Source organism: Tinamus guttatus, unplaced genomic scaffold, assembly GCF_059628265.1.
Source record: "Tinamus guttatus ecotype Peru unplaced genomic scaffold, ASM5962826v1 Tinamus_guttatus_pri_ptg000004l, whole genome shotgun sequence".
Classification (NCBI taxonomy): domain Eukaryota; kingdom Metazoa; phylum Chordata; class Aves; order Tinamiformes; family Tinamidae; genus Tinamus; species Tinamus guttatus.
The window spans coordinates 14,108,624-14,133,288 of NW_028288538.1; the positions used below are offsets into that span (position 1 = coordinate 14,108,624).

At 38.1% G+C, this 24,665-nt stretch overlaps 1 protein-coding gene across 2 annotated transcripts in view; it reads right to left on the reverse strand.

Moving 5' to 3' along the window:
* Positions 1 to 4,924: 4,924 nt before the first annotated feature.
* THSD4 (thrombospondin type 1 domain containing 4) overlaps positions 4,925 to 24,665 on the reverse strand; it is a 234,363-nt gene continuing 214,622 nt past the window's right edge. For both annotated transcript variants that reach the window (XM_088520213.1, XM_088520208.1), the window contains 7 exons: positions 22,577 to 22,706; positions 20,779 to 20,983; positions 19,980 to 20,153; positions 12,935 to 13,108; positions 7,991 to 8,170; positions 5,942 to 6,086; positions 4,925 to 5,229 (listed from right to left, as the gene is read on the reverse strand). In XM_088520213.1, the coding sequence (XP_088376339.1) occupies positions 5,087 to 5,229; positions 5,942 to 6,086; positions 7,991 to 8,170; positions 12,935 to 13,108; positions 19,980 to 20,153; positions 20,779 to 20,983; positions 22,577 to 22,706 (1,151 nt within the window). In that variant the 3' untranslated portion in view covers positions 4,925 to 5,086. The remainder of the gene's footprint in view (positions 5,230 to 5,941; positions 6,087 to 7,990; positions 8,171 to 12,934; positions 13,109 to 19,979; positions 20,154 to 20,778; positions 20,984 to 22,576; positions 22,707 to 24,665) is intronic.

Genomic DNA, 24,665 nt, shown 5'->3' on the forward strand with positions numbered 1-24,665 from the left:
ATTGGTGGATGATTTTTCATTTCTGATACTGAAAGATTATTATACTCCGTTTTCTAAACAGAAGCTAATGTAGCCCCCACAAACATATGCTGTAAATTGTGATAGGAGTTAAGAAAGTTTACTTTAGTGTTCAGAATTTTGTGTTTTGTGTTACAGATACAGACAGACATGCAAATAACAATCTTCCCAATACACAGAAAAGGCTCCTTGAGAGAGAGAGGGGAGATAGAGGCACCAATTGTATCCATCAAAGCAGGTGGATACATTAATTTTCCTATTGGAGTGCAAACAGGATAAATCTTGCATTTTTTATACAGTAGCAGTTAGCTGTGAGAATAAAGGGCCATAGCTGTGCAATCACAGGTTCAATGCACAGGAATTAATACAGTAGTTACTTTATTGTTATGCATTTGAAACCAGCCAACACGGAAACAAATCATTGTTTGGGCAGAAATACAGCGCTATTAATAGCTGGGCTTATTTCTGATGCGCATTCCTAAAAAACACACTGCCAGTTCAGAGCATTTTTTAGCACTATTGACAAAATGGATTGTTATCATCCAAAGCACAAAGGGATGCAGCCTGTTGGCCCACCATATCCAAAGGAGGGTAAGCAGAAGATATGAGCACCCAGCAATGAGAGAGAGGGTAGGATAGGGATGAACGGGAGGAAAAGCCCTGGAGAGCTGAGGTATAAATTCTAGAGGGTAGAGTCCACATACTCTTTCAGGGAGGCATAACCTTGCCTTCTATTAGCCATAAGGTGCTTCCAAAACCTACCTCCTTCCCAACTCAGTGGAGACCGCAGATTTCTAGGTTTGCAACATAAGCAAAGATAAATCACGAGGCTGTGGCAGCTTGGCTGCCCGCGCGGTCTTCTGTTCTATGTACCCACCTGAACCAGGGCTATACTGACCACTTTTGTCAAGTAAAAGTAAGCTAAAATTAATACATTAACACACAATCAATTTAACATGCTCTGCAAGACATTTTGTTTTTCTTTATAAAAAGGATCAAACTCAGACTACCATATTGTCATAAAGACAGGATTTAACAAGTTACACTGATGTTAAACACCCCTTCCTTTGTGTAGTAGCCAGCTCTCCATTTGCTGGAGTGCTCCTGGTGCTGGGAGGGGGGAGGAAGAGAAGAACAGATCCAGCAGAACAGGTTGTGTGTTACGCAGGTAGTGAGGAGGACACTGGGCACGTATACTGAGGTAGTCCTGCATTAAGTCAGTATGCTCACACTACAGCTGGACTTCCAGGCCAGCAAGTTCGCAAAAACGTCTCCTGTCCTGCTCTCTCTGGCGCTCTGCTCCTGCCAGCAAGTTCCTCCCTAGCCCGGAGCACTGAAGGTCAACAGCTCTAAAGCAAATGTGAACTCTGGCACATGGCTGGCCAAGCCAGACACAGGGTCATTCCCAGATAAGCAATCCTCAAGCTTCCACATCATCTTTCTAAATTTCCCCACTCATGGAAGGAATGGAGAATCCCATGAATTCAGTGCTACCAGCAAAAGTTTTCAGAATTTGGCCTACCAGGGGGGATGCTAATAGCTTCAGCCAGCCAATTTTATCTGTGTTTGCTTGGCTCTGGCAGAGCTGGCACCGTGCAGGAGCTAGCTATGCCAGACCCTTATAACATCAACACCTGCACTGGTGTCCTCAGTTCTAGGAGGAAAGTGCTGGTAACACAGAGCTGGCTCCAGATCTAGCTGCTTTTGGCCAATACGGCTTTATCACTCATACTCTGCAGGACACACAAGCTGCATGCTGGTTTTTTTCCCCTGTAAGCAATTAGATTTAGAGCACTTTAAATCGAAGATCTAGAACAACAGATCTACAATTACTCTGGTCTTACAAGATCATATAAATGCAAACTTTTTAAGGCAAGAACAGCTTTTCATTTCCCCTAAGGGGTTTTGGTGTTAAAATACCACAAAAAGAAAGTAACATTCAAATTCAGAATCAGTTCAGGCTTATAGTGGTTTTACACCTGATCTAACCCCACTGGGTTCACTAATGCTGCCTTTAATTTGCAATCAGATCATGAAAGTAAAATCAGGCCCTCTGATGGTACCATGCTAACATCGGTGCACTGCTGCATTAAAACATACACTTGCTATAGTCACAATTTCAGGACTGCACTTTGTGTGACAGTAAAAGACTAGCACAGCACTTACTCCGTGTAGGTAATCCTCTTACCCTGAAGTGCTGAAAGAAGGGTCGATTAGTTCATATTGCAGGAACAACTATTTCTGTTATGCTGAGACAAGAGAAGATAAATGTCTAAGTTTGGCAAAATTCTGGCAGCTTCCTATTCCCAAATGATTAAATAGGTGGAGCTCGTTTAACTGGTATGTTTGAAAACTATCCATATTCTTTTGAAACCTTTTACTAGAAGAAAAAAGGGAACAATTTGTATGTATATGACCATAATTTACCATGTTCAATACGCAAAGCTATATACCTTAGAAGTAATGCAGGGTTACATTGCTATATGTATACATATATTTGATATTTAGCTTCCATGAGGTCTGTTTACCTCAGTGGCAGCTTAATGGATCCTACAAAAAAAATTCTGATAAAATATCCTAATGGCTATTTATTCTAGAGAAAAATAACAAATTTTAGAAATGACCAGGATAGCCTGTGTATTTGCTGTCTATCTCACAGTGAAAAGTGTGTGCGAGCAGATTATTCTCTAAGAATTGTTTGCAAACCTGATTATTTCTCTGCATTTCATTCTCCATGTAGTTTTCAGCAAGTCTTTTTATGGAACAGATATTTCCCTCAAGCTGACGGATACATTTCCTTGAGACAAAAAAGACAACAGCAAAAATTATATACTGTATGTCAAAGTTTGCTGCAATGACACATGTGCATGAAAACCTGTATTTACAAATAGTGGATTCAACAGTTGTTTATGTTGCACTTCCTCCATATCACACTTTGGTCAAGAATCTATGATATACAATATAATAACAAATATCTGTTATCTTCATGATACAATGGAATAGGACTGGGAAAGCTTCATGAACTCAAAGGAAAGGTTTTCCAAGTAGCATTTCTAACAGCAACACCTTCTTCCTTGTTTATGTCAATTAATTACAGTGAAAAAGCCCAAATCAAGGTGTACAGAAACAGTCAATGACATATAATGACTTTAATCAAAAACAGTAACCCCAAAATTTCAGGGGAAATACTTGGTTCACTCAGACAAACATTAGTTCATCATGGCTAAAATATATTTTACACAAATGACAGAATCAAAAAAACCTCTAAGGTTTGTCTCGAGCCAAGGCACCTGCTGCACCAGAACAAGTTCTTGCTGTGCTTGGTGCTTTCAGGACACAAGGTGATGGGACCAGCACACTTTGCTACCCCTGTCCTATTCCTCTTCTACCTCTCCTCCACTCAGATGATGGAAAAGAAATACAAACAGATGCACAGCTGGATGACTTGGCTTGGCTTTGGTGCAAATCCCAAATGGGGCTCAAACATGTGTCGGCTTCAGCAGCCAGAAACCTAAACCACCTCATTAAGCCACTGGGAGTGGCTTAACATACCTGTCAAAGCTGGTTTTGAATCGAGACAGCAGGCATCTTGGAAATAGATGCATAGTTTATTATTTTAATTTAATTTAAAAACAATCTGCTGTAATAAACAATTGAACAAGCAGAGGTATTTATTTCTTCCTCAGCCCTATTCACACATTCAAAAGACATCATGTGAAGCCTAGAGAATGTGCAAAAAACAAACTGTATAGCTAGTTCCAGAGTATATAGCACTTTCTGCTTACTGTTAGCAAAACACAAGGCTGAGAATAGTAATTGCAGAAATGAAGAGTCACCACCCAAATTCAGGTCCAAATCCAAGTCATTCTTGAGTTGTATAAAAGAGGAGGTAAAAATAATCTCCTGGACAAAACACTGATTAAAAGACCAGGCTGCTGTAACAATTTGTAACAAAATCTATAAAGTGTCAATAGTTAAGATCTCCTAATTACAGATGTTCAGCGAGCACCCTCGTACTTACTGCCTCCTGATACCAGAGTAACAGCCCGTTGCCAAACACAGAGGTCTGCGGCTTTTGGTGGCTGGTACAGAAACTACCTGGTGATGTATCCAGAGCAGGTCTGCCCACATGATTTCAGTATGGTGGTTCTCAAGCAACTGTGCAGAGATAAGTTATTAGGCCAGATACCAGTTCACTGAAATCACTATCTTGCAGGATAGAGATTTTGCTGACAGAAACAACCACTATTTTTTTCTTTTTATACCAGCAAAGATTCCTCTCCTTTAAATCTCAATCTCACTGACAGCTGCAGTTGCTAAAGCCTTAAAAGGCTGGACACTAGTGGCACTCTGGTGGATAAGACATTGCTTTTAAAATCCATACAAAATTAGAAAAGTGTAACTTGGAAAGTTTATGAATTAAACATGAAGGCACTTCTTGGCAGTCAACTGTGCATGTATTTGCTGCTAGAGGACAGGAAGTTAAAAGTACAACTGAGAGACCTAAACATTAACTCTAATTTATTATGCACGGACTGAAGTAATTAAAACATACATCGGGGTGCTAAGAAACCGATCATGAATGGTTCTTTATGGGGCTGGCTTTTTGTGAAATAATTCTTCTCATGTGCATGTTTCATTGATTTGTTCTAATTTATGTCAGTCCAAAATACCAAGCAAGAGTAAACACTCAGGAAACAATGTGGCAGCTGCATCCACACTGGTCAAGTACCTTCAATAATTGTCTATGACTGATTTTCTTTTCATTAACTCCTCAATATTAAGATTGGTATGTTCTTTAAATGATTTTTGGATGAACAGGGGCATAGAATAGTTAATTAAAAATAATTCTTCAAAAAGATCGTGGTTTCACAGCAAACATTTTTAAAAATATGCAACTGCACACAGGTATAACTGAAAGGGTGTCAGATTTAACCATAGTCTTGATGTGCTCAGCATTATAAAACCCATCTTTTTATGAAGGTAGAACCTGCTGTGATCAAAACAGTAACACTGTTCAAGCTCCATCTGAAGGCAGATATTGCTGCTTTGAGTAGGAGAGTATTTGTTATCTGCGGCCTAGAAATCCTGACTGTCGATTTGCCACACGTGTACAGGATGCACAGCAGGCTGTTTTGTAGTAGGTGTAAACACAGAGCCGAGCCTGGACAACCACATTGCAATTGTAGTATTTATCTTTACAGTTCTCATCTGTGGAGAAAAAAAAGGTGGGGGGGAGAAGAAATTGAACAATACAACATTAAGCCAACAAGTAACTAAACCTTAAAAAGAGTAACAACAACAATAAAAACATTTATTAATATGTGTTTCTTCCTTTCCCTAGTTACTCTTATTGCTATTAAAATCAAGTCTGTATGAGAAGAATGACAGATTTCCATGCCAAATTACAATGCTTGGCATTGTATGTTTTCAAAAATATATGTTGAGAGCATATTGGAATTTCAAAAATCAAGAAAATAGAGGTTTGCTATTTATGTTTTTATATAGAATATACATAATGCTATTTTTTTTCTTGTAGAACCTTTTACCAAACAAAATATATTGTACTCTTCTTCTGTCATTGTTTCAGAGTTAAAGCAACAAGACTCTGCCAAAAGAGTGAGAATGTACAGAGGCTGCTTAGAAACCACCCTGAATGTGCAATTTTCACAGAAGCAGATTTCTCACATTCTCAGCAACTTCAAAAGTCAGCCTGCTTATTATATATTTTAAGACAAACATTTTAATCAGAAATTAAAACCTTTTTTTTTCTTTATACCTCAGAGAAGAGCTGTATTTTGCATAAAAACAAACACCTGAACTTTAAAAACAAATTGAACTCTAAAACTTCTACATGATTATTAAATATTTTATCCACTAGATGGAGTTCCTTAGTTAAAACAAGATTCTCCTCATTCCTTACCTATTTCTGGGACACAATCTTGTGTGTTACACGGTTCTTTTTCTTCAGGTTTAAGCTGTGGATCACACTGAGTACTGGGTGTCATGTCATCTGATAGACATCGCACCTCTCGAACCCGAAATCCTCCTTCGCAGGATTTGGAACACTGAAACATAGAGCATGGTATAAGATGTGCACATAAAGAAAGAAGTAGTGGCAACCTTAAAGTCAGATCCAAATATCACCATCGGATTTTATCATCTTCAACACTTTGTTGTTGTTTGTTTTCTAACTCTAAACTAACTTATAACTTCCTTAACAGTCAGGTGTAATTTCCATTGAAGGCTCAGAAACATTCTTGCCTGAAGGACCAGTATCTAAGTGAACAGGGAAGATGTTATAACTGAAGGAATAACTGCTAGAATATCCTTTCCTGCTTTTATGAGTTAGCTTCTTTCATCTCTGATTAGTAGAATTCTACCCTGCTTATTTGTATCTCTCCAATCTTACTTGTATCTCTCAAACTCTCAAATTGACCCTTTCCATTGTGTTCACTTTGTTTTTAACTTTAAGAAATACTTGCACTGAGCTTATCTCAATACTTGAAGGCGATGGCCTCTGCTGCCCTTTCACTTCAATCTATCTGCAATGAGGAAAAAAATTAATTGCATTTTCTCTAATGCTCAATTCCTTTTCCCTTCTTACAGCACAGTAGTTTTGTTAAGCATTACAGGTTTCTCTGCATGTCTAAAGAAAATGTTTCTGTGTTCCTCCAAAATGTGTTCTGAAGTCAGACACTTTTGTACTTGCTAGACGTGGTATTTTCAAAGCCAATTACTACACGCTTTTGCCTGTACTGAATTAGATCCTTTCTTGACTTCAGGAATTTTTGCCTGTTTGAGGTCTTTCACATTTGGCTCACTTTGTCCAGTTCGCCCTTGCAAATTTATGAAACTTTGGGTCTTTTATAATGATTAAGATTTTTAATAGCCCAAAACCAGTCTTTTTTTTTCTTTCTGCTTTTCGATGCAGGTTCATATTTGAAAATGTTTTGGCTAATGGAAATGTATTAATCTAATGCCTCAGTAAAGACCGCGGAAAATTTCCAGCAGCATCAAAGGAGATAAACGAATCTACTTGGCTTTACCATGAACCTAATTTGGATCTTTGTTTTCAAATAAATATCTCAATCTATGATTAAGGGAGAAAAATCAGGATTCTCTTTGGCTGATTTACTGTAAAAACTGTTTTATCTTCTTTTCTGCTGTGTGGTGCTACCATGATGCCAGTGAAATAACAGAGCACTTGCTTAAAGTGGGAAAAACAAAGCAATTGCTATCTTTCCTGTCATGTGGCTTAAGAATTTCCAAGGGTTTCTGACTAAGGGAACTCAAGCTGAGGGGATCTGAGGGGTTTCCACATTCAGAGCTGTAATTCTGAATTTGAGTTAAGGCTCAAGGAAAGGAGTGATTTACTGCAGTTAATAAAATGCCATCTAAACATGTTTCAACACCCTTTTTCATTCTGAGAGGTTACTGGACTTTCTGATTTTCCATTAGGATGTAGAAGCGTTGGTAAGATAAATAAAACCAAAGCCACTTGCAGCACTGGCGAATACAGCTAGCCTGCTTCCAGTAGAAACTGGAAATACACAGAGTTCTACAGTAAGTAAACGTCTAAATATTATGGTAAAGATAATATTGCCTTAAAAACTAATACATCCATCATTTTTTATTAAACGCTCCTTATTGAAACCAGAAATCTGAAAAGAACCACTTAGTGTGCTACATACTGTCATTAAGGAAGAAATCAAACTTGTAAAATAGGAACACTCATCGAAGAAACCAGTGATGGAAAGACAACTATGCTGTGTTTCCTTCTGTCCAAGATAATGCCCAGCTTTCCTAAGCTCCACCAGGTACTGCAGAGCATCCTTTCTTTTCACCATCATTGTTGTGCAGAACTAAGTCTTATTTCATGAACAACGGTTTTATCCAAATGGTGGATAAATAAGGAAAAAATGGAGAAAGATGTATCAAGATTAAATACAGAAAAGCCTAATGGACTTACCGTGCTCCATTCTGTATGAAACCACTTTGCACCACAGGGCTTGAGGTAGCAGGATTGCTGACTGGGAGGTCTTTCCAAATACGAACATTCGTGAGGGTTCAACACATCAAAATTACCTTCCGTTTTCCTAATACAAATGACTTCTCTCTGCTGAGTTCCACTGCCACATTCAGTAGAACACTGTATCAGAGAACAAAAAGAGGGGGATCGGTCTACGTACGCCTTGTTTCCAAAGTAACATGCTTCTCCACACGTTACCTGTCTCTAAAATAAACATATACGCACTCATATATTTGCAGTTTAAATTAGTATTCACACAAGGAAATTTCTACAACTTGCTTACACCCACAATTCTTGGATACAAGTCTGGACTCCAACATTCAGAAGACATTTCTTCCTTTTTTTCTAGGTTCTTTCCTCAGTAAACTGAATTTAACTATATGTTTCCTTCTGTCTCTGCACACAGGCAGCTTAATCTTCTGCTTATATGGATTGCCAGGGTGTGTATTTCATTCAGGACAGGCCACAGTCCACCAACTCACTTAAGCATCAGCTTTCCTTCAAGCCTCTGAGTATTCTCACTAGAGTCAACATTCAAGTGCTTTGCTGCATCAGCACTGTTAATATATTGTGTTTGCAGGAGAACAGGTATGAGCTATAGAAGAACTGACCTAGTCAAGACACACAAGTCCAGTCTTCTTAGCTGCTCAGTATGGTTAACTCAGTAAACAACTCACAAAAGATTTATGCAATTGGCAACTCAAGACCATCTTCAAGTAAACTATACTGACGTATAACAGTAACCCCTCCATCAGACCTTGGAGTTGCCATAATGTAGCATTCTCCATTTCTGCTCTAACAGAAACATTAAGTAGTAGTTTTGTCCTATCAGAATTCCACAGATAAATCTCTTTTTACATTTAAAATATTTTTAGAGACATTTCAATGACATTATTTCAACCAATCCTAAGAACTGGAAAAAGAAAACAAAAGACTTTCAAAATGTCTTTTTAAAATAACTCTTATGATATGAAATTATATTCAATAACAGTAAAAATAGGTATTTTTCTTATAGGCAACAGTAAAAATCCAACATTACATATTAAGAGTGGCAGAAATGCCTCCATGAATAGGAAATCTAAGTCCCTTTGACTTTTAGTGAGACTTAATGTTGATTCAACATCAAATTTTGCAATGCTTTAGAACAGGTCCAATTACTTATTATTTTCACTCTCAAAATATGTTTCTAGTTAGCGACCCCACCTAACTAGATAGTAACTGCATAGATTTAGTCAAGTGGTGATGAAACACTTCATTGTTAATGCGTATTGAATATTAGGAGAAATCAATCAAAAAAAAAATTTAAATGCCCCAAGCTGAGATAAAAACTGCATCCAGCTGAATGGAAAATTCTGGAAGCATTTTCTGCTGTCTGTAGAAAGATGAGACAGCTCTGTTTAAAATTAAATTTGAATTCAGAGTACAAAGTCCAAGCAAATGTTATAAAACCTAATTTCAGAAAGATATTTTGACTAAAACCATGGTAATACTACTTGCAAACTTCTGCTAACTCTGAATTTCATAGCTATGGTTTAATCTCTTGTAATTGATCTCATCCATACTACCTATGGGACAGTTTCTTGGTATTTATAGAAAACTGAAAGTCTCTCACTGCCTGATAAAACAGAGTTGGATAATGGTTATCACAAGGATAAGTAAATTTTGCTCAAACAAAAAGAAATAGGAAATACAGGCTTAAGTGTTGAAGACAAAAAACTAAAAAATTTTCCCTAAGCCAAAATACCAATCGATTCATGGTATTAAACTGAAAAGTCCTTGCACTCCAAAGCAGCTTTCCTTTATATCAAAACCTTAATAGTCATTATGTATACTATGTAAATTGAACCCTGCCGACAAGGTACAGATTTCTGCCATGTTCCACTGAAGGAAATATGCAAGGAGAATAATCCTCTATAAGGAAAACAGAAAATTATCAATGAACATCTTGTACTTATTTATTAGATTTTAGGATTCAATTCTGATTATAGTAAGTTATCGGTAAATATAAGAATAACAGCATTAGTCTGAGCAGTACATGAAGCAAGAGACTTATCTATTACAATACAGCCCAAAAAAGAATGAAGGAAGTGCTTTTAGTGTATGGTTCAGACTGTCATTCTCCATCTGCTCACTGGCACTATTTTATGTATCACCTGTATTTTAGATATGACTACACCAAATTTGTAAACCTAACAGATCTTATCTTGGCCCATTCACACAAGACAGGAACAAGTGGAACCTGGAAGTTATTGGACCATATCATGACCAAGTCATAATATTTTTTTATATATACGTTTTTTAAAAACATCATTAAATATTTTTTTCTGTGAAGGAGATAGCATGGGCTTGATTTGACAATGGAAAGTGACATATAGGCCAAAGTAGTTGAAATACTGTTCCACCTGCCACAAAAAAGATGCTACTTTAACTCTGTTTTCCAGGCAATAAGCTGATCAGGAGCAGAATTGTATAGTATGACTTGAGAAGAAAGGAAGAGGGAAGGTACTCCTTAATTCTGAAAGTTCTTACCCTTCAGATGCAAATAGCAGACTGGATAACCATTGAGTTAATGTTATTATTTGCAAGTAGTACTAAAACAGTACCCAGGAGGAACCCAAGAAAGGGCAAGAAAAGGCTGAAGTATATAGTAATAACTTAATTTATCAAGTGAGCAGTGATTGTGTTGGGTATTATATATTTGATTATGAATCTTAAAAATAGCTTCAATGGTAAAGACTGTCCTTCTGTTAATTTTTATTCTATGTGGTATTACAGACTGAAAATGTATTTCTAATTATTGCTACAATTATTGCTAGAAAAAAGAAGTATGACTACAATGTGCACTCTTAGAGAAATCTAAAACTGTGGTTTTACTTGTAGCTATAAAAAGAAACTGATTTTTATTTTTCTAATAAAAAGGGAACCAAGACTTACTTTCTCCATAAACAGTGTTACTGCTTCTGGCAGAAGCAGGATTATACACACTAAACCTCTGAGAATTATATAGGGTAATGCACATTTCTGCAGTTTTCAAATCCCCACATTCTGTGCATTTTTTTAGAAAAGGTCTGCATCTGCCAGTGTTCATTTAATGTTTGCAAAGATCTGCGATGTAGTGTTGGTTCCAGTTCTGAAATGCAAATATGACTCAGATGGACTCTGACTGCCTATTAAAGGGTTAAATGCACACATAACTGTTCCTGGCACTTTTAAAAGGTTTTTTAGAAGATGATCCCAGCAACATACTGGTTTCAACATTGCATAAAATGCTATGATTTTTAAAGATTTATTCTAGCCTAAAACAATAGAATGTTATTAAAAATAAGGATTTTGTTTGTATGTTGGGCAGAATTTGTTATCGCTTAAGCGATTAGACTCACAGCCTTGAGTCTAATGAAAAAAGACAAGGTCTACAGAGCACATCAATATACAGTTCATCGACAGTATCTTAAATAGCACCTATGCCAGCTTAGATTTAAAACAGCAAGAACTTGAAACTATATAATTCCTGCAGCTAAAAGACCCAGGCCACTCCAGTACTGCATCCATATTCTCCAGAAAAAACAAAAAAAAACTTGTTTTCTTTAACAACTTTTACAGCTCTGTCCCTGCTCTCTTTTAATGGTTCTAATGCTGGTTATGGATGAGTAACATTTGCTGAGATGCTACCTCAACAATCAGCCTCTGCTCTAAAGCAGGTCATTCCCCACTGTCATTCCACTTTGGGGGCTGCATTCACAAGTCAGGATCCAGCTGGTAGGCCAGATTTGTCAGACTCTTCTTTCAGTTACTATTCAGCAAAACCTTTTTCCCCTGAGATTCATCATATAAAATGTAGTCCCATTCAAAGAAGTGGTTAGCTTAAAAGAAAAGGAATTTTTAAATGAAAGAAACTTTCTTAATCCACAGAATGGGAACAGTTGTCATGACCCTGTTGTAAGCTTCTGTCTGTGGTGGCAGAAGTTCCTATTCCCGTGCATGGAGCAACATAAATAGCAAAGCTTAGACCTTGTCTATTATTAAAATTGTAGCTACGTTTTAAATCTGAATCTATTATTACTCCTAATACAAGTAACTTCACTTACACTTGAAAGCCTTTGTGTAATAGGTGCCCTTTAATCCCCATCTCAGCTGTATCAGTCTAATTTCCAACTGCTTACCAGCTGGAACCATCTTGGAATCTGAAACGCAGTGAGTTAATGGCACAGGCAAGAGACTTCTCCCTATCACACAGATGAAATGCTAGTACCAGCAGTCCAAAGGATTCTGTAGACTACGCAATAAATGTTTAGGGCACCAGTTGACAACTTCTGAAATTCCTCTGCACTTGGAGGCAGCAGTATCAGAAGCAGCATTGAGGTGTGGAGAAAAAATACTAGAAAAATTTATATTGGCCACTAACCAGGTTTTGTTCTTTCCACCTATCACTGTAAAATTCAGCACAAAACTGAAGCCAGCTTTTGTTTTTAGCCACTACTTTTATTTGCTCATACTCTATGCTTTGGCTATGGCCTATATATGTATTCCTATGGGTACGCAGGATCTACAAAGGCTCAACTTTAAAAGGTGCAAATCCATTGCTTTAGCATTCCCTCGAATACGCTAAGAAGCTTTCTGACATCTTTTCCTTTAGAAGTAAACTTGGCCAGGACGTGAGAAATAAAAACAAAGCTACATAGGAAAAGAATAAAACCTTGTTTTAGGAAAGCTCTTCAATAAAACACAGCAGATGAAGAAAAGTAGCTCAGTAAAACAGAAACTACTTACCCAAGTGTACCACAGAAGAAATATCTTAGGGCATGCATTTTCACAGCACAAAAAGACTATTTTTAAATAAGAAGATGCCATCAGAGAACAAACACGTGCGAGAGACGGGGGGCTTACCTGAGTCCAGCTGCCAGCAAACCACTCGAGCCTGCCGGCGCAGGGGCCGTTGCTGCAGGCCGTGGTGTCGGCGGGCCGGTTGTGGCCGCAGCCCTCCAGGGGCAGGCTGCTCACGTGGTTGGTCATGCAGACCACGGAGCGCGTCCGCACGCCGTCCCCGCACTCTGCCGAGCACTGCGGGCCAGAGCACAAACACACGGCCCTTAGTGCGTCCCGCAGCGCGCGCGAGGGAACGAGGAGGAGCAACAACCACGGGAAAGTCATTGGATTTATGCAGAAGTCATTTCTTTTTACTTGCTACCCAGTTGTAGTAGATTCATACTTTTGAACTATTCATCTATCCTGTCTCTGGCACGCAACCCCTAGAGTGTGCAGGATAAATCCCAACAAGCATGAACCTTCCTGCTTTTACAGCTCAGTCATTAATCAACTTCACTGGGAAAGTCTCTGATATTCCACCATTCTGGGCAGCATCAAATTTGCCATAAAAAAAAAAAAAAAAAAAAAAAACAGAGAAATGACTATGATATGATAGACACTTTTTCATTTCTTACTTCTTTCTTAACCTTCCTGTTCTTTTTTCTTTTTAAATGCATTTGACATTTCATGACTAGACTATTAAAATAAAGAAAAAACATGTGCAGCTTGCTGAAAGATACATATATAATTGAATTTAAGTAATTACAAGCAATTACATTACATTACACATGCAAGGAAAACCACAAGTAAGAATGTGTTACATAGGAGAAAACATGCACTTGACTGACATTTAAGCTTTCATTTTAACCATCAGATGTCGTTAGTTAGGAGCAGCTGTGTATTCCTTCCAGAATGAACAGAACATCCCTTGTGATTGAACAGGTAGATCTGGATTGGGAAAGATTCGAAGGACAGGTAATGACACAGGTGGGAAAAGACTTCACATGCGGTAGCTGAACGGAGAACCAACAGATGCTACGACAGCGCCGCGGCTAAGCACAGCACCAACACAGAGAGACCCGCATCTTCGCAAGAGAGCAGTGACTGAACGCGCGGCTGCTGGGAACCTGCTCTTTATCCAGCCCCAGCGAGGAATTCTGCTTGTACATAGCGTATTCCTGTATCTGAAAGTTGAAATTATGCCTCTGAGTAATAAAATGAACCTTATCTTTTTTTGTTAGCACAGAATAAAATTTTCCAGTCATTTTATCTAACAGACTAATCTCCTCAGCATATTGTGTTTGATGGCCAAGGAGGCCTTTTCAAGTTGCTCTCCATTCAAGAAATTATCTTAAAAATACAAGGATCATGCAAATGTTGCTAAGTAGTGAACCTTTTCCCCTTCATATATATTAAAACATATGTTTGACCCCACTTCAAACTGCCTACTCCTAGATAAATGGGCTGTTTAAAAGAGCCCCACACATGGCTGCCTTTCAAACCCACTGTACAGAACTAGGTTTTGTAGCTATTCATCATATCATATGCCAGGAACGTATGCTCAATTGCAACACTGCAGAGGGAACTATCCTGCAAACACTTTTCTTATTTCTAAGTAATTTTCATTTGACAATCTAATTTGCTTTTATGCTTCACACACCAAACAGAGCTGGGAAAAAGTTTAGTCTATAAAATCGCCCAGAAAATATCCACAGTCTTGTGTTTAAAATGATTATGTATGAGCTAGGCTTGCATATCGAATAACAAAGGAAATGCCATATGGGAAGGTAGAGGGCTGTCCCACCCCTCTGCTCTAAGATTGGAGTGCAGATTAACTACCCTCAGAGGATTTTCACAGCAAACCCAAACCTGCACGTTTCTGAGCTGAGAATGGTTTTTCAGCAGGGAGCGTTTGGCTCACGGACTCTCCCTCTCTGCTTTTACAGTTGACACACCCACCGTTTCCAGCTTGGCCATTAACTTGCTGCATTAATACGCTGCAGCCTACATAAGCTAATGTCGTACGACACGTTTAGTTACAAAATCTGAAAGGAACATTCACAAACCACGACTTCACTATTCTGGTCCTGTTATTAAAGATATTTTGTTTCACTTTTTTGTTTTAATTGGCTGAAATTCCTTCAGGAACGTTAGTCTGTGGAATACCCTCTCTCCTTTTAAGAAGTTTGCCATTTCTCCTCTTCCTGAGCTCCCTCCCTCAGCAGCTCAGTTCTGGAAGGTTTCCATCCCCATTAACAAAACATCCAGGCCTCTGATAGTCTGCAAAGAAACAGCCCAGGAAAATGACGCATGTTCCCACAAACTTGAAAAGCTGCAAGAGGAAACCTGAGTTTGTGTGTTTGAGATCAGCTGGAGAGGGAAAAAAGAGCTTCTGTAGGTTTTAGCCATTCTTCTACCCAATATATCCTTCAAAACCATCTTGGTTGTGTTTCAGTGAAAATCATGAAAGGAATTACATGTTTGTATATAAAGAATGCAAAACTCTTGCTCCCACATGGTTTCCACATAATAAAATAAGCAGGAGCAGTATATTTTATCTTGGTTTCACTTCAAACTGAAAGCAAGCAAGCAAACAATGGAACTGAGAAATAGCAAAACAGTTCCACAAACTCCTGTATCTCCATGGTGGCCTCTGCCCACCACACTTCTCCCTTGCCCCCTCCCAGGATCCGAGTGATTTTATCAGAGATATCCAGATATAAGGAAAAGACAGTGAAAGAAGAATGGGAGCTACAGCACTTGCCAGTGGTTCTACACCTTTTGATTCGTCAGTAAACTCCATGTTCTTGTAGATGAGCTTTAGGATTGTGATGAATAAAGCATTAATTTTTATGGGGCACATTAGAATTCTTTCTTGAAAGCTGCTATAGAAGCATTACTGTTACTCCTTAATGAAGTGTGAGATCCAGAGAAGGCTTTTGGTTTGTTCCCTGATGTGCAACATGTCTTTTCTTTCTCCCCTAGATTTTACTTTAAACTCAGAATCTCATTAATGTGTAAACGGTTTTTGTATTTTGCCTTCTTTTGTAGGTATGCTCTCAATGTAAATGAGAAACAAATGAACAAATGACATGGCAAGGAGCAATAATCAAAAATGCAACAGGGGAATGCTCCAGTTAGTTGGAAGGAAACACTGGTGAGTTTTCCATTGCTCTAAATAAGGAGAAGCAGGTTTCCTGCTTCTAACCCACAGGAGAAGTTCACTTTTCAGCAATCACAGCTGCAAAAGACTCAGTCATGTGAAGTGTCTGCAGGCATCTCATCTGCTCCCACCCACCCAGTTTTGCCTCTAAGCTCAGTAGGGTTCACCAGCCTTACACATTGATCTCTGCTGATTAATAGATGCAGTTTGGTGGAACACTGTGCTTTTACTACAATATGATCTCTCAGGAGAATTGCGAGAGACACGAAGCCATATTCAAACTCATGTGAAAAAATATAAAAGTTCGCCCAGATCGTCTACGGGCAAAGAGAGTTAAGAACACACAGTTTACAAAGCCTGTCATCTATCATTTATACAGAAGATAGAGCAGTAAAGTAAAAAGGCAGATAGATACAACATAAGGGAGTCTTGCTGCTGGAGACTTTAAGCTGCACTCTCTTGTTTCCACTGAAATGGGTAAACATTTCTGTTTCTCTCAAGATTGACCCAAGGGATGTGGAAATACTGGTGTTTAGATCTACCTCAAAGAAAAATAACACACCATCTTCAAAAATAAGGATTGTTTCTAAAGGATAAATCACTTCCTTTTACCAGGTACTCATTCCACTGTAAACAAAACACCATGCCTACGGTGGCAGCATAACAATGACTACAATTTAAACAATCCATAAGTTTGCATATAAAAAAAAAAATCCTGTGCAACACATATACCATGAGCTCTGATACTTGGTTATCAAAATAACTCAAATCCAATAAACATATTATTTTTGGGAACCTAGAAGCTTTTTTGTTGACCTGTTGACTTAAGATTAATTATATGGACCAAGAATCATCTATGCAGAAGTGGAATCCAAGAAGGTCAATGCCATGCGAGGAAACAGGTGGGCTATAGAACACGTAATGTACATGTAAAATACATGTAATGGGAAAACAAGACAGGATAACATGGCAACAAGACAGCTAAGGGTTATTTGTAGAGAAAACACACACAGCACATCCTGGGAAGGAGGCAGAGCTACATACAATTCTGCACCTTTTCAGTGCATGCACACTGTATTGTAAAAGGGATATTAAGAATATTTTAATTATAGTATCAGCTCACTCAAAATCACAGAAACTATTAATGGAAATTAAAGAAAATGAATTGATTTTCCATCAATAAAAACTATGCAAGGGTTTGTTAAATTTTCTTAGCTCCAAATCAAATTTCTTTTTCAATATTTTAACTATCATGAACCTTTGAAAATACAACACACTGTAATCACAGCAACACTGTGAATGGATTTGAAAATGTGCTCTTCTATATCACAGTCATCAAGTCCTGAAATTTAACATCTAGTGGCAGTAAAGGCAATCATAATTTTAATTTTACTATATTGTTTTTCCCTAATGCTTTACTAATTATTCAAGTCTATACTGAAATGCCCCATGTAGCACATAGATTCACACATATAAGTTTGATATAACCCCTGCTGAAAGAGAAAGTTTCAGCCTAGCCAACCTCTAACAGGCTCTGGACACCTTTTGGTCACACGTGCACCAGTGGACATGAAGCATTTATTTGCAAAGGGGTTCAGAAAAGTACAGACTTTTCTTATGGCTGTAATCAAGTTTGATCAACACCACTTTAAAGCTCCAAAGTACTCAAAAATTATGATAAGTTCTTTTACCTCTTATTTCTAGCCACAGCTGAAATGCCAAAATACAATGGGAAAGACTGTTCTGTGGCATTTCCACTGGGACTGGAGGTAGACATGTAATAAATCTCACAAAGAAGGTCTGTTCTTTTGAGATTTTCACCGTAGTGTTGCAGAGGTCTGAACAAGCCTTCTTTAAGCATTTGAACTTTTGGCTGCTTCTCTGAACCATTTGTGGGCTGCCCATCTATGCATATTGCTGAAATGTGGCTTGGCTTAAAGCATCTTCTAAAGATTTGTTTGTGGAACATAAACACACAGAAGCCCACGTCTCTCGGAAGGGCCACTTCCATTCTGTGACAGAATTCCTCTCTTAAGTATCTTTCAACAGAAACACATTTCCTACAAACAAAGATTTCTATCCCCAAAAACAGCCCTTGAAAGGCACAAGAAAAACGCTAATAGTCAAAAGCTGATTTTGTAAAGCTACTGCCTACTCCTATATCTCACAGATTTCTTTGGGGAGCAGTGCTGGTCATCACCCCAGAACACCTTATTTAGGTATGTTAGGTATAAACTGAATCCTTTTCAAGATCCAGTTGGAACATTCTAGCCTGAACCTGTCTTTATTTCTTCTTTTTCCCCGAATTAAGCAGTTCCTTCCATTCTCTGTGTGAATCAAATTCCAAAACCAATTCTGGCAGAAGTGCTGGTGAATTTGGCCAGATACAGTAGCAAGAATTTGGAAATAACTAATTTGTTCACTTAAATACACTGGAAAGATAACCAAATCCATTCTTTACTTTCTGACCTTAAAGAGTTTGTGGTAAGAAAAAGCACCAACATTGTCCACATCATCTGCTCCAGTTTTAGGTCTCATGAAACATATATAAATAAGCACAATAATATTCTGTAGTCATAACATTTGCATGCAGAAATTAATATAAAAAATCCCCAGCTACAAAGCTGTACTTTTAGTTCTGCAGAAAACAAAATATTGATCGCAGAGAACAAAAATATGATGCTAGAGTCCTCACTGGAATATATATACCTTATTTGATGGAACTGCGCCAGCTGACAGCAGCTGAAAAGCTGTTCTAAGAAAGATTATTTTTAATTTCTCTTTCTTTTAGAATGCCTTTTTTCTCTCTCACTTGTAAAAATAAAACAGAAAAAGACATTGGCACTAGAACAAGAAACAGTGCACTGCCATTTGCACTGCACTTATTCTTTAGCTGGTAACTTTTTGGCCATGCTATTCAAGAACAACAAAAAAGTTGAAATAACAACTATGGTCTATTATTGTGCTTATTGTGCAATAAAAGCTTTTTGAGTTTTCTGGAAGCTGGGAGTTTTGCAGCCCTCTAATGGCAGCAGAAGTCAGATCATCTTTCTTAAAATTGAGACAAATACTGGTCCTATTTGTAAAACTCATCCTCTTCTGCACCTAAAACCCTGAGTAACTTTTGACAGGGCTATCAAAAATGGTCTAAATAATAAATCTGTAGAGTTATGAAGTCCTACAGTTTAAATTGATGAATGAAACGATTCGTCTACCACAACAAAGAAAAAGTGGGAGCTAGATCAGGATTTTTAAAGAGACTGAAGGCTCAATTTGCCTGTAAATGAAACCCAATCTGGTCCACAAGAGCGATCAAAATACCATGCAGCCTGCAGCCATATGAAAGTACATGCTTACCTATTAAAGAACTTTGAGCCCAATCATGAAACAAGATCTATAACCACCCTTTCTATTGCTTTCATGTTGAGAATCTGACTTCTTAGAATAAAAATATTCACCTTCATAAAGCACAGAAAGCTTCAATCAGCCTTGCCTGAGCATGTGGAATGTCTTCTTGCAGCTGAAAGGCCATAGTTTTATAGATCAAGCTTAAACCTAGACAACAGACCTCAAACCCGTATTACCTTCAAAAAAGCAGCAGCAAAACTTTTAAAATCTGAATCTTGAGACTCAGAGCTAAACAAGGCAGAAAAATAAATCTCAACTTACCCAATCTTTCAAGAAGTCGAGATTCAGACCCAGTTTTAAATTCAGATGTTTGGCTATGCACCCACACACTCTTGTCCTTTCTATGGATTCTTCAATCTACCACAAACGCAGGATGTCTTTGGCATCACTACTTTTTGTTTGTACTTGCCTTTTTTACCGACATTTTTTACAGAGTATAATTCTAGAGATTAAGCTCATTCCTTCTATGGCTCTATGTATGTATATTTTCTTTTTCTGATGCCCCTAGATTTATTCAGAGGATTTGGCAACAATAAAGGTAACAGAAAGCCTTACCCTGTCACTCCATTCTGTAAGGAACCAGCTCTTTGCACAGGGACCCATGTCACAGTTCTCAATATCGTTTGGACGTAGCTTCATGTTACACTCCTCATCATCAACAACGTCTCCAAGGTTGCTGACACATTTCACATCTCGAGTCCTCTGCCCCACTCCACAAGGCACTGAACACTTTAACAAAATAGAGATTGCATCAGGATTCTGTGCAAGAATTGCCATGTGTTTTCCTCGAAGTTGGAAACATTCTGCTCATTTATTCTTATTAAGACATGCACGGGAGCTGCAGAACTACTCTGGAATCACTTGAGGAGTTTTACAATTGCATTCGCCGTCTACAGGGTATTCTACAGTATCCTGTGTAGATTCATTTGGGAAACATAAACTCGAATGGTATATTCCACTCAACAGCCATGCTAAATGAACTGTTGGGATCTGGAGAGTAATAAGCAAGAGACATGAAAAAGAACACAATTTTTAACCCATTAAAAGGAAAGGCCACCTTCTCCTGCTCTATTTTCTTCAACCTCAGAGAATGCTGACTGCTATTAACACCCCATTTTTTGCTTTCATTCTCTACAGTTGTTCTTTTTCAGTTTCCTTCTGGTTACAAACAGTAAATTTTCAGGGTCACGATCACACAGATTTTTAAACAAACACACACTTCTTGCTAAATCTCTCTTCATTCCATTTCTTAGTTTTAAACAAAACCAAGTTTCATGCTTGATCAGCAATACCTGAGAGAACATTCTTGTTTTCTTCCAAGGCTGTGCACCCCAAACTGATCAGTCGCACTTACCGAGGACCACTCTGTCCGAATCTGCCACTCGCTGCAGATCTTCAGCTGGCAGGTGCTGGTGGTCTCCGGCTTCTCCAGGTGCTGGCAGCGGTACTGCTGGACGGTCAGCGTGCGGTTGGCGTACATTTGCCGACACAAGATTTGCCGATGCTGCATACCAAGGCCACAGGTTTTGCTGCACTCAGACCACTCCCCGATATCCCAGCTAAAGGAAGGAAATAAAAAAGGAGGTGGTTTGTTTTGTAAAGATTCCTCTAACACTTACACTACTCCTTTAATGCTCTGAAGACAGCTCTAATGGCGTGTTCTGTAGCTGGGACAATAAAACTTAAACCTCTGCCTGTTTAATTTAATTCCTTATGAAGAGACCATTAAATATTTACAACCAGTCTATCTGAAGTGGCTGATACTCATTAGTATGCATACAGATTGCACAATGGCTTCAAAAGGCATTCATTAATATTAATTTTAATACATTAATCAACTAAATTATATACCAATAACATATAATGACAATGAACAAATGATTCACAAAACTTTAATAGTACATTAGCCAACCCACTAAAAATTGCTATTTGTATTTTAAGAATCTGTATTTTGTTGTTCTAATGACATGCCCTGAAACTTTAAGATAGTGCTGCATAAACTTCACAGACTTTTTCTGAACATAGTTCAGCAAAGGCTCTAGAATGACTGAGAAAAACAATAGCACAAAAAACTCTGAATGTCTATAGGCACTACTGCCCCATTAAAATGGGAATGGCAGATACTGAGCAATGAATAAATGCGTTTATTTTTACAGATGAAAAAACCCTAAAAATATTCTCCTAATTCCAATAAAGATTTTATCGAATTCATTTAATCTCTTTTATAAATACATTTTCCCATTTTAGTTTCTGGCATATAAAAATAAGGGAAATATTTGAACTGTTTACACACTTCATTTCAGAACTCGAGGGAAGTAAGTGAAATCTCTGTATTCTTTTTAGTAAGTTTTCATCTCGACTTACATTCTTGATATTGCCCTGTGAGAATACATGAAGCTGCATTAATATGAGCTGTTAGAAAGAAAAAAAAAAAAAGGAAAAAATGCTTAAGTGATAGAAGACCTCTCCACGGAAAGTGCTTCAGGAGTTCTTCTGAGCATCCAACAGTCAGACTGTTACCAGCAGAACTCCTTGTCGGGAACTCAAACTGCACCGTTAACAATTTCTGTGGGGTGAGGAGTGACCTGCAAGTGCTCGGAGGGGAAGCGCTGAAGAAAGTGATGACAAGAGAGATGGAAAATACAGCTGCTGACCTGAAGGAAAGGCTCTCTGCAATGGCTATGGGTTAACATCTCTCTCTTCTAGATACAAAGCTTGGGCAAATGGACATCTTTCTCTTCTTCCAAAGAAGCTTTTTAGTATCAGCTGTAGCTGCTCTATGTTTTTTTCTTTTACTTTTTCTGTTACTTTTTATTTTTTTTCCTGCTAACTGCCCCTTTCTTAGACAGACACATGCTGAAGCCTGTCACTTGGAAAAAAAAATATTCCCAAGGAGAGACTACAGGTATGGTGTGTGCCTGAACAATCACACAAACTTCCCTTTTATGTTCTCCGAGTGCTATTAACACTTATGAAATTAATACCTACAAAGAAAAGAAGGCCACCAATAGTTAAGGGAGAATATCCATTGCACTTAATGAGATAACTTCATAGCTCAAGCTAGTTTCCTACTTAAAATAGCGTCTTTCATATGCAAAACTTCAGTGATCTTAAGTTTGTTACTTCAGTCAACTTAAATCAGAATGCCTTACAAAGCTGGACATGGGAAGAGGTTGCAGGCCTCCTCTTCTGGAATAGGCTTGGTGCTGCTGTCACAGTAACCCTCAGGAACCTCCTCGTGAGTGATTCTGTTGACACAGTGGAAAATGGGGTACTGGGACCCTGCAATGACAAAACAAAAATTAGGTGATGCACTGCAAAAGATTCTGCAATATAAACCTGACATAGCAACAGGATCCAACCCTGATGCAGAAAGGAAAAGCATAACTTTACAACAGGAAATCTAGACTAAGTTTTTATCCAAAATATCCCAAAGCAAGTGAAAGCTGAATCCTATATTATTTGCATTATAATATTATGGGAAGTGCTTCATATATAGAAAGTACAGCATAGCATTGCAGGAAAGGTTGAGAAAGCGTGCTATATTTTATCTGCATGAAATCTTTATAGTGCAGAGATTACAAAAAGAGCAAGGTGCTAAGGTGTCTACTTATTGAAAGAGTCAATTTTTGCATATTCAAACAGGAACACAGCTCCTATACTTCTATTTATTAGGTTGAAAAAGATTTATCTCCTTCATCCACACACAATTCCTTTCTCATTTCTACAGAAGTTGTACAATCTTTAATTCCCTTTTAGAAGGTAGGCCCAAGTTCTGCTGACTCTCTCTGTGCCATTTTTCTATCATATAAAGCAAGAGCAACCCCTGCTCCTGCAGGGGTGCAGCAAGGACGCACGAGGCCCTGAGTTGCCTCCATGGTAATAGAGCCACTTGATTAAAAATGAAATAGGGCTCAGCCAAACAGAAGTGCTTTAAGATGCAGTCCACCACTGCCAGTTCAACTGCCTGACACTAACCAACACATTATAAAAATTAGGCTATTTTAGCTGTTTTAGGATGTTCTACTAAAAAAAAAGAAAAAAAAAAAAAAACACACACAAAAACCTTCCAAATCGCTAATAGGTTTTGGTGTTGAAGGCCTCACAGTTAGACATTGACAAGTGGGCAGCAAAACAAACAAAAAAACAAACAAACAAAAAAAAAACCAACAAACAAGAAAATAAACTGCGAACAGAAACATTTAGCTTAGGCTCCAAGCAAGTTTATACCACAGAATGCAATAAACCAGAATGGAATGTTATTTAAGAAGACAAGCAGATACTCAGCTTACACTTCTTCCCACAAACATTTCCTGGAATGCTTTCCTCCTCCTACTAGTTGTTCTTCCCAGATTTTGTGTTTGTTGTTTTGTCTTTGAAACGCATGGATAATGTGTACTTGTTCCGAGAAAAAGATTTGTTTCTAGACTAAAACTTAACTGAGTGATTTTTAACACTAATATACTCCAGAATTTGAGAAAATGGAGTGTACAGCCTGAGGACAGTCAGAAATGTCTAATGCTCACTGTCTGCAATTGGGAATAGAAGCAGTTGAATAAAATGCACCTGGTGGATCAAACAGGGCTGTTACTGCGTTCACACCGTTCTTTCCCCAAAAATCTGTGTTTAACTAGGAAAGCTACCACAGTATCTCCTCAATGTACTGCATGCAAAGTATCTCTAGACCAAGCATTAGTAGGATTACAGCCTTTCAGTAAAGTGTTTTTTCTCCATATTACTGGACAGATATGAGAAAAAAAGGTTATTAATTATCAGTTCAGCAACTTCATCTTTCTACCAAATGTAGAACATTTTCTGTTCCTTAGATGAAAAATAAATGCCTACATGTTTACAAAGGCCTAACTGTACAACTCCAAGCAAAGGAGAAGTCACCTTCCTGAATTCAGAGAGAGAGGCAATTTGCAGAGAATATTCAGCTGCTTTTTTCTTTTTCCTTATTTATTTATTTGTGTTTGGGTCAAAAGAGAGTGCAGAAGAGAGCTTGGTTTCAAGAGTTAAAGCTCACACATCTCAAATGTGGCCTCATCAAGGCCTGCACTGTGTGTAATACTGGTTCATGAGATTGTTGACGCGAGATCTCAGGCCACCAGTTGGACGTCCAGCGTTTTGCAGCTTTCTAGTCCAGGCATCCAGTTGAACCTGCAGTTTGAGGCTAACATCCATTAACTAACTGCCAATCTTACCTTCTGGAGCTCGCAATCCCTAGAGTTTTAATGGTGA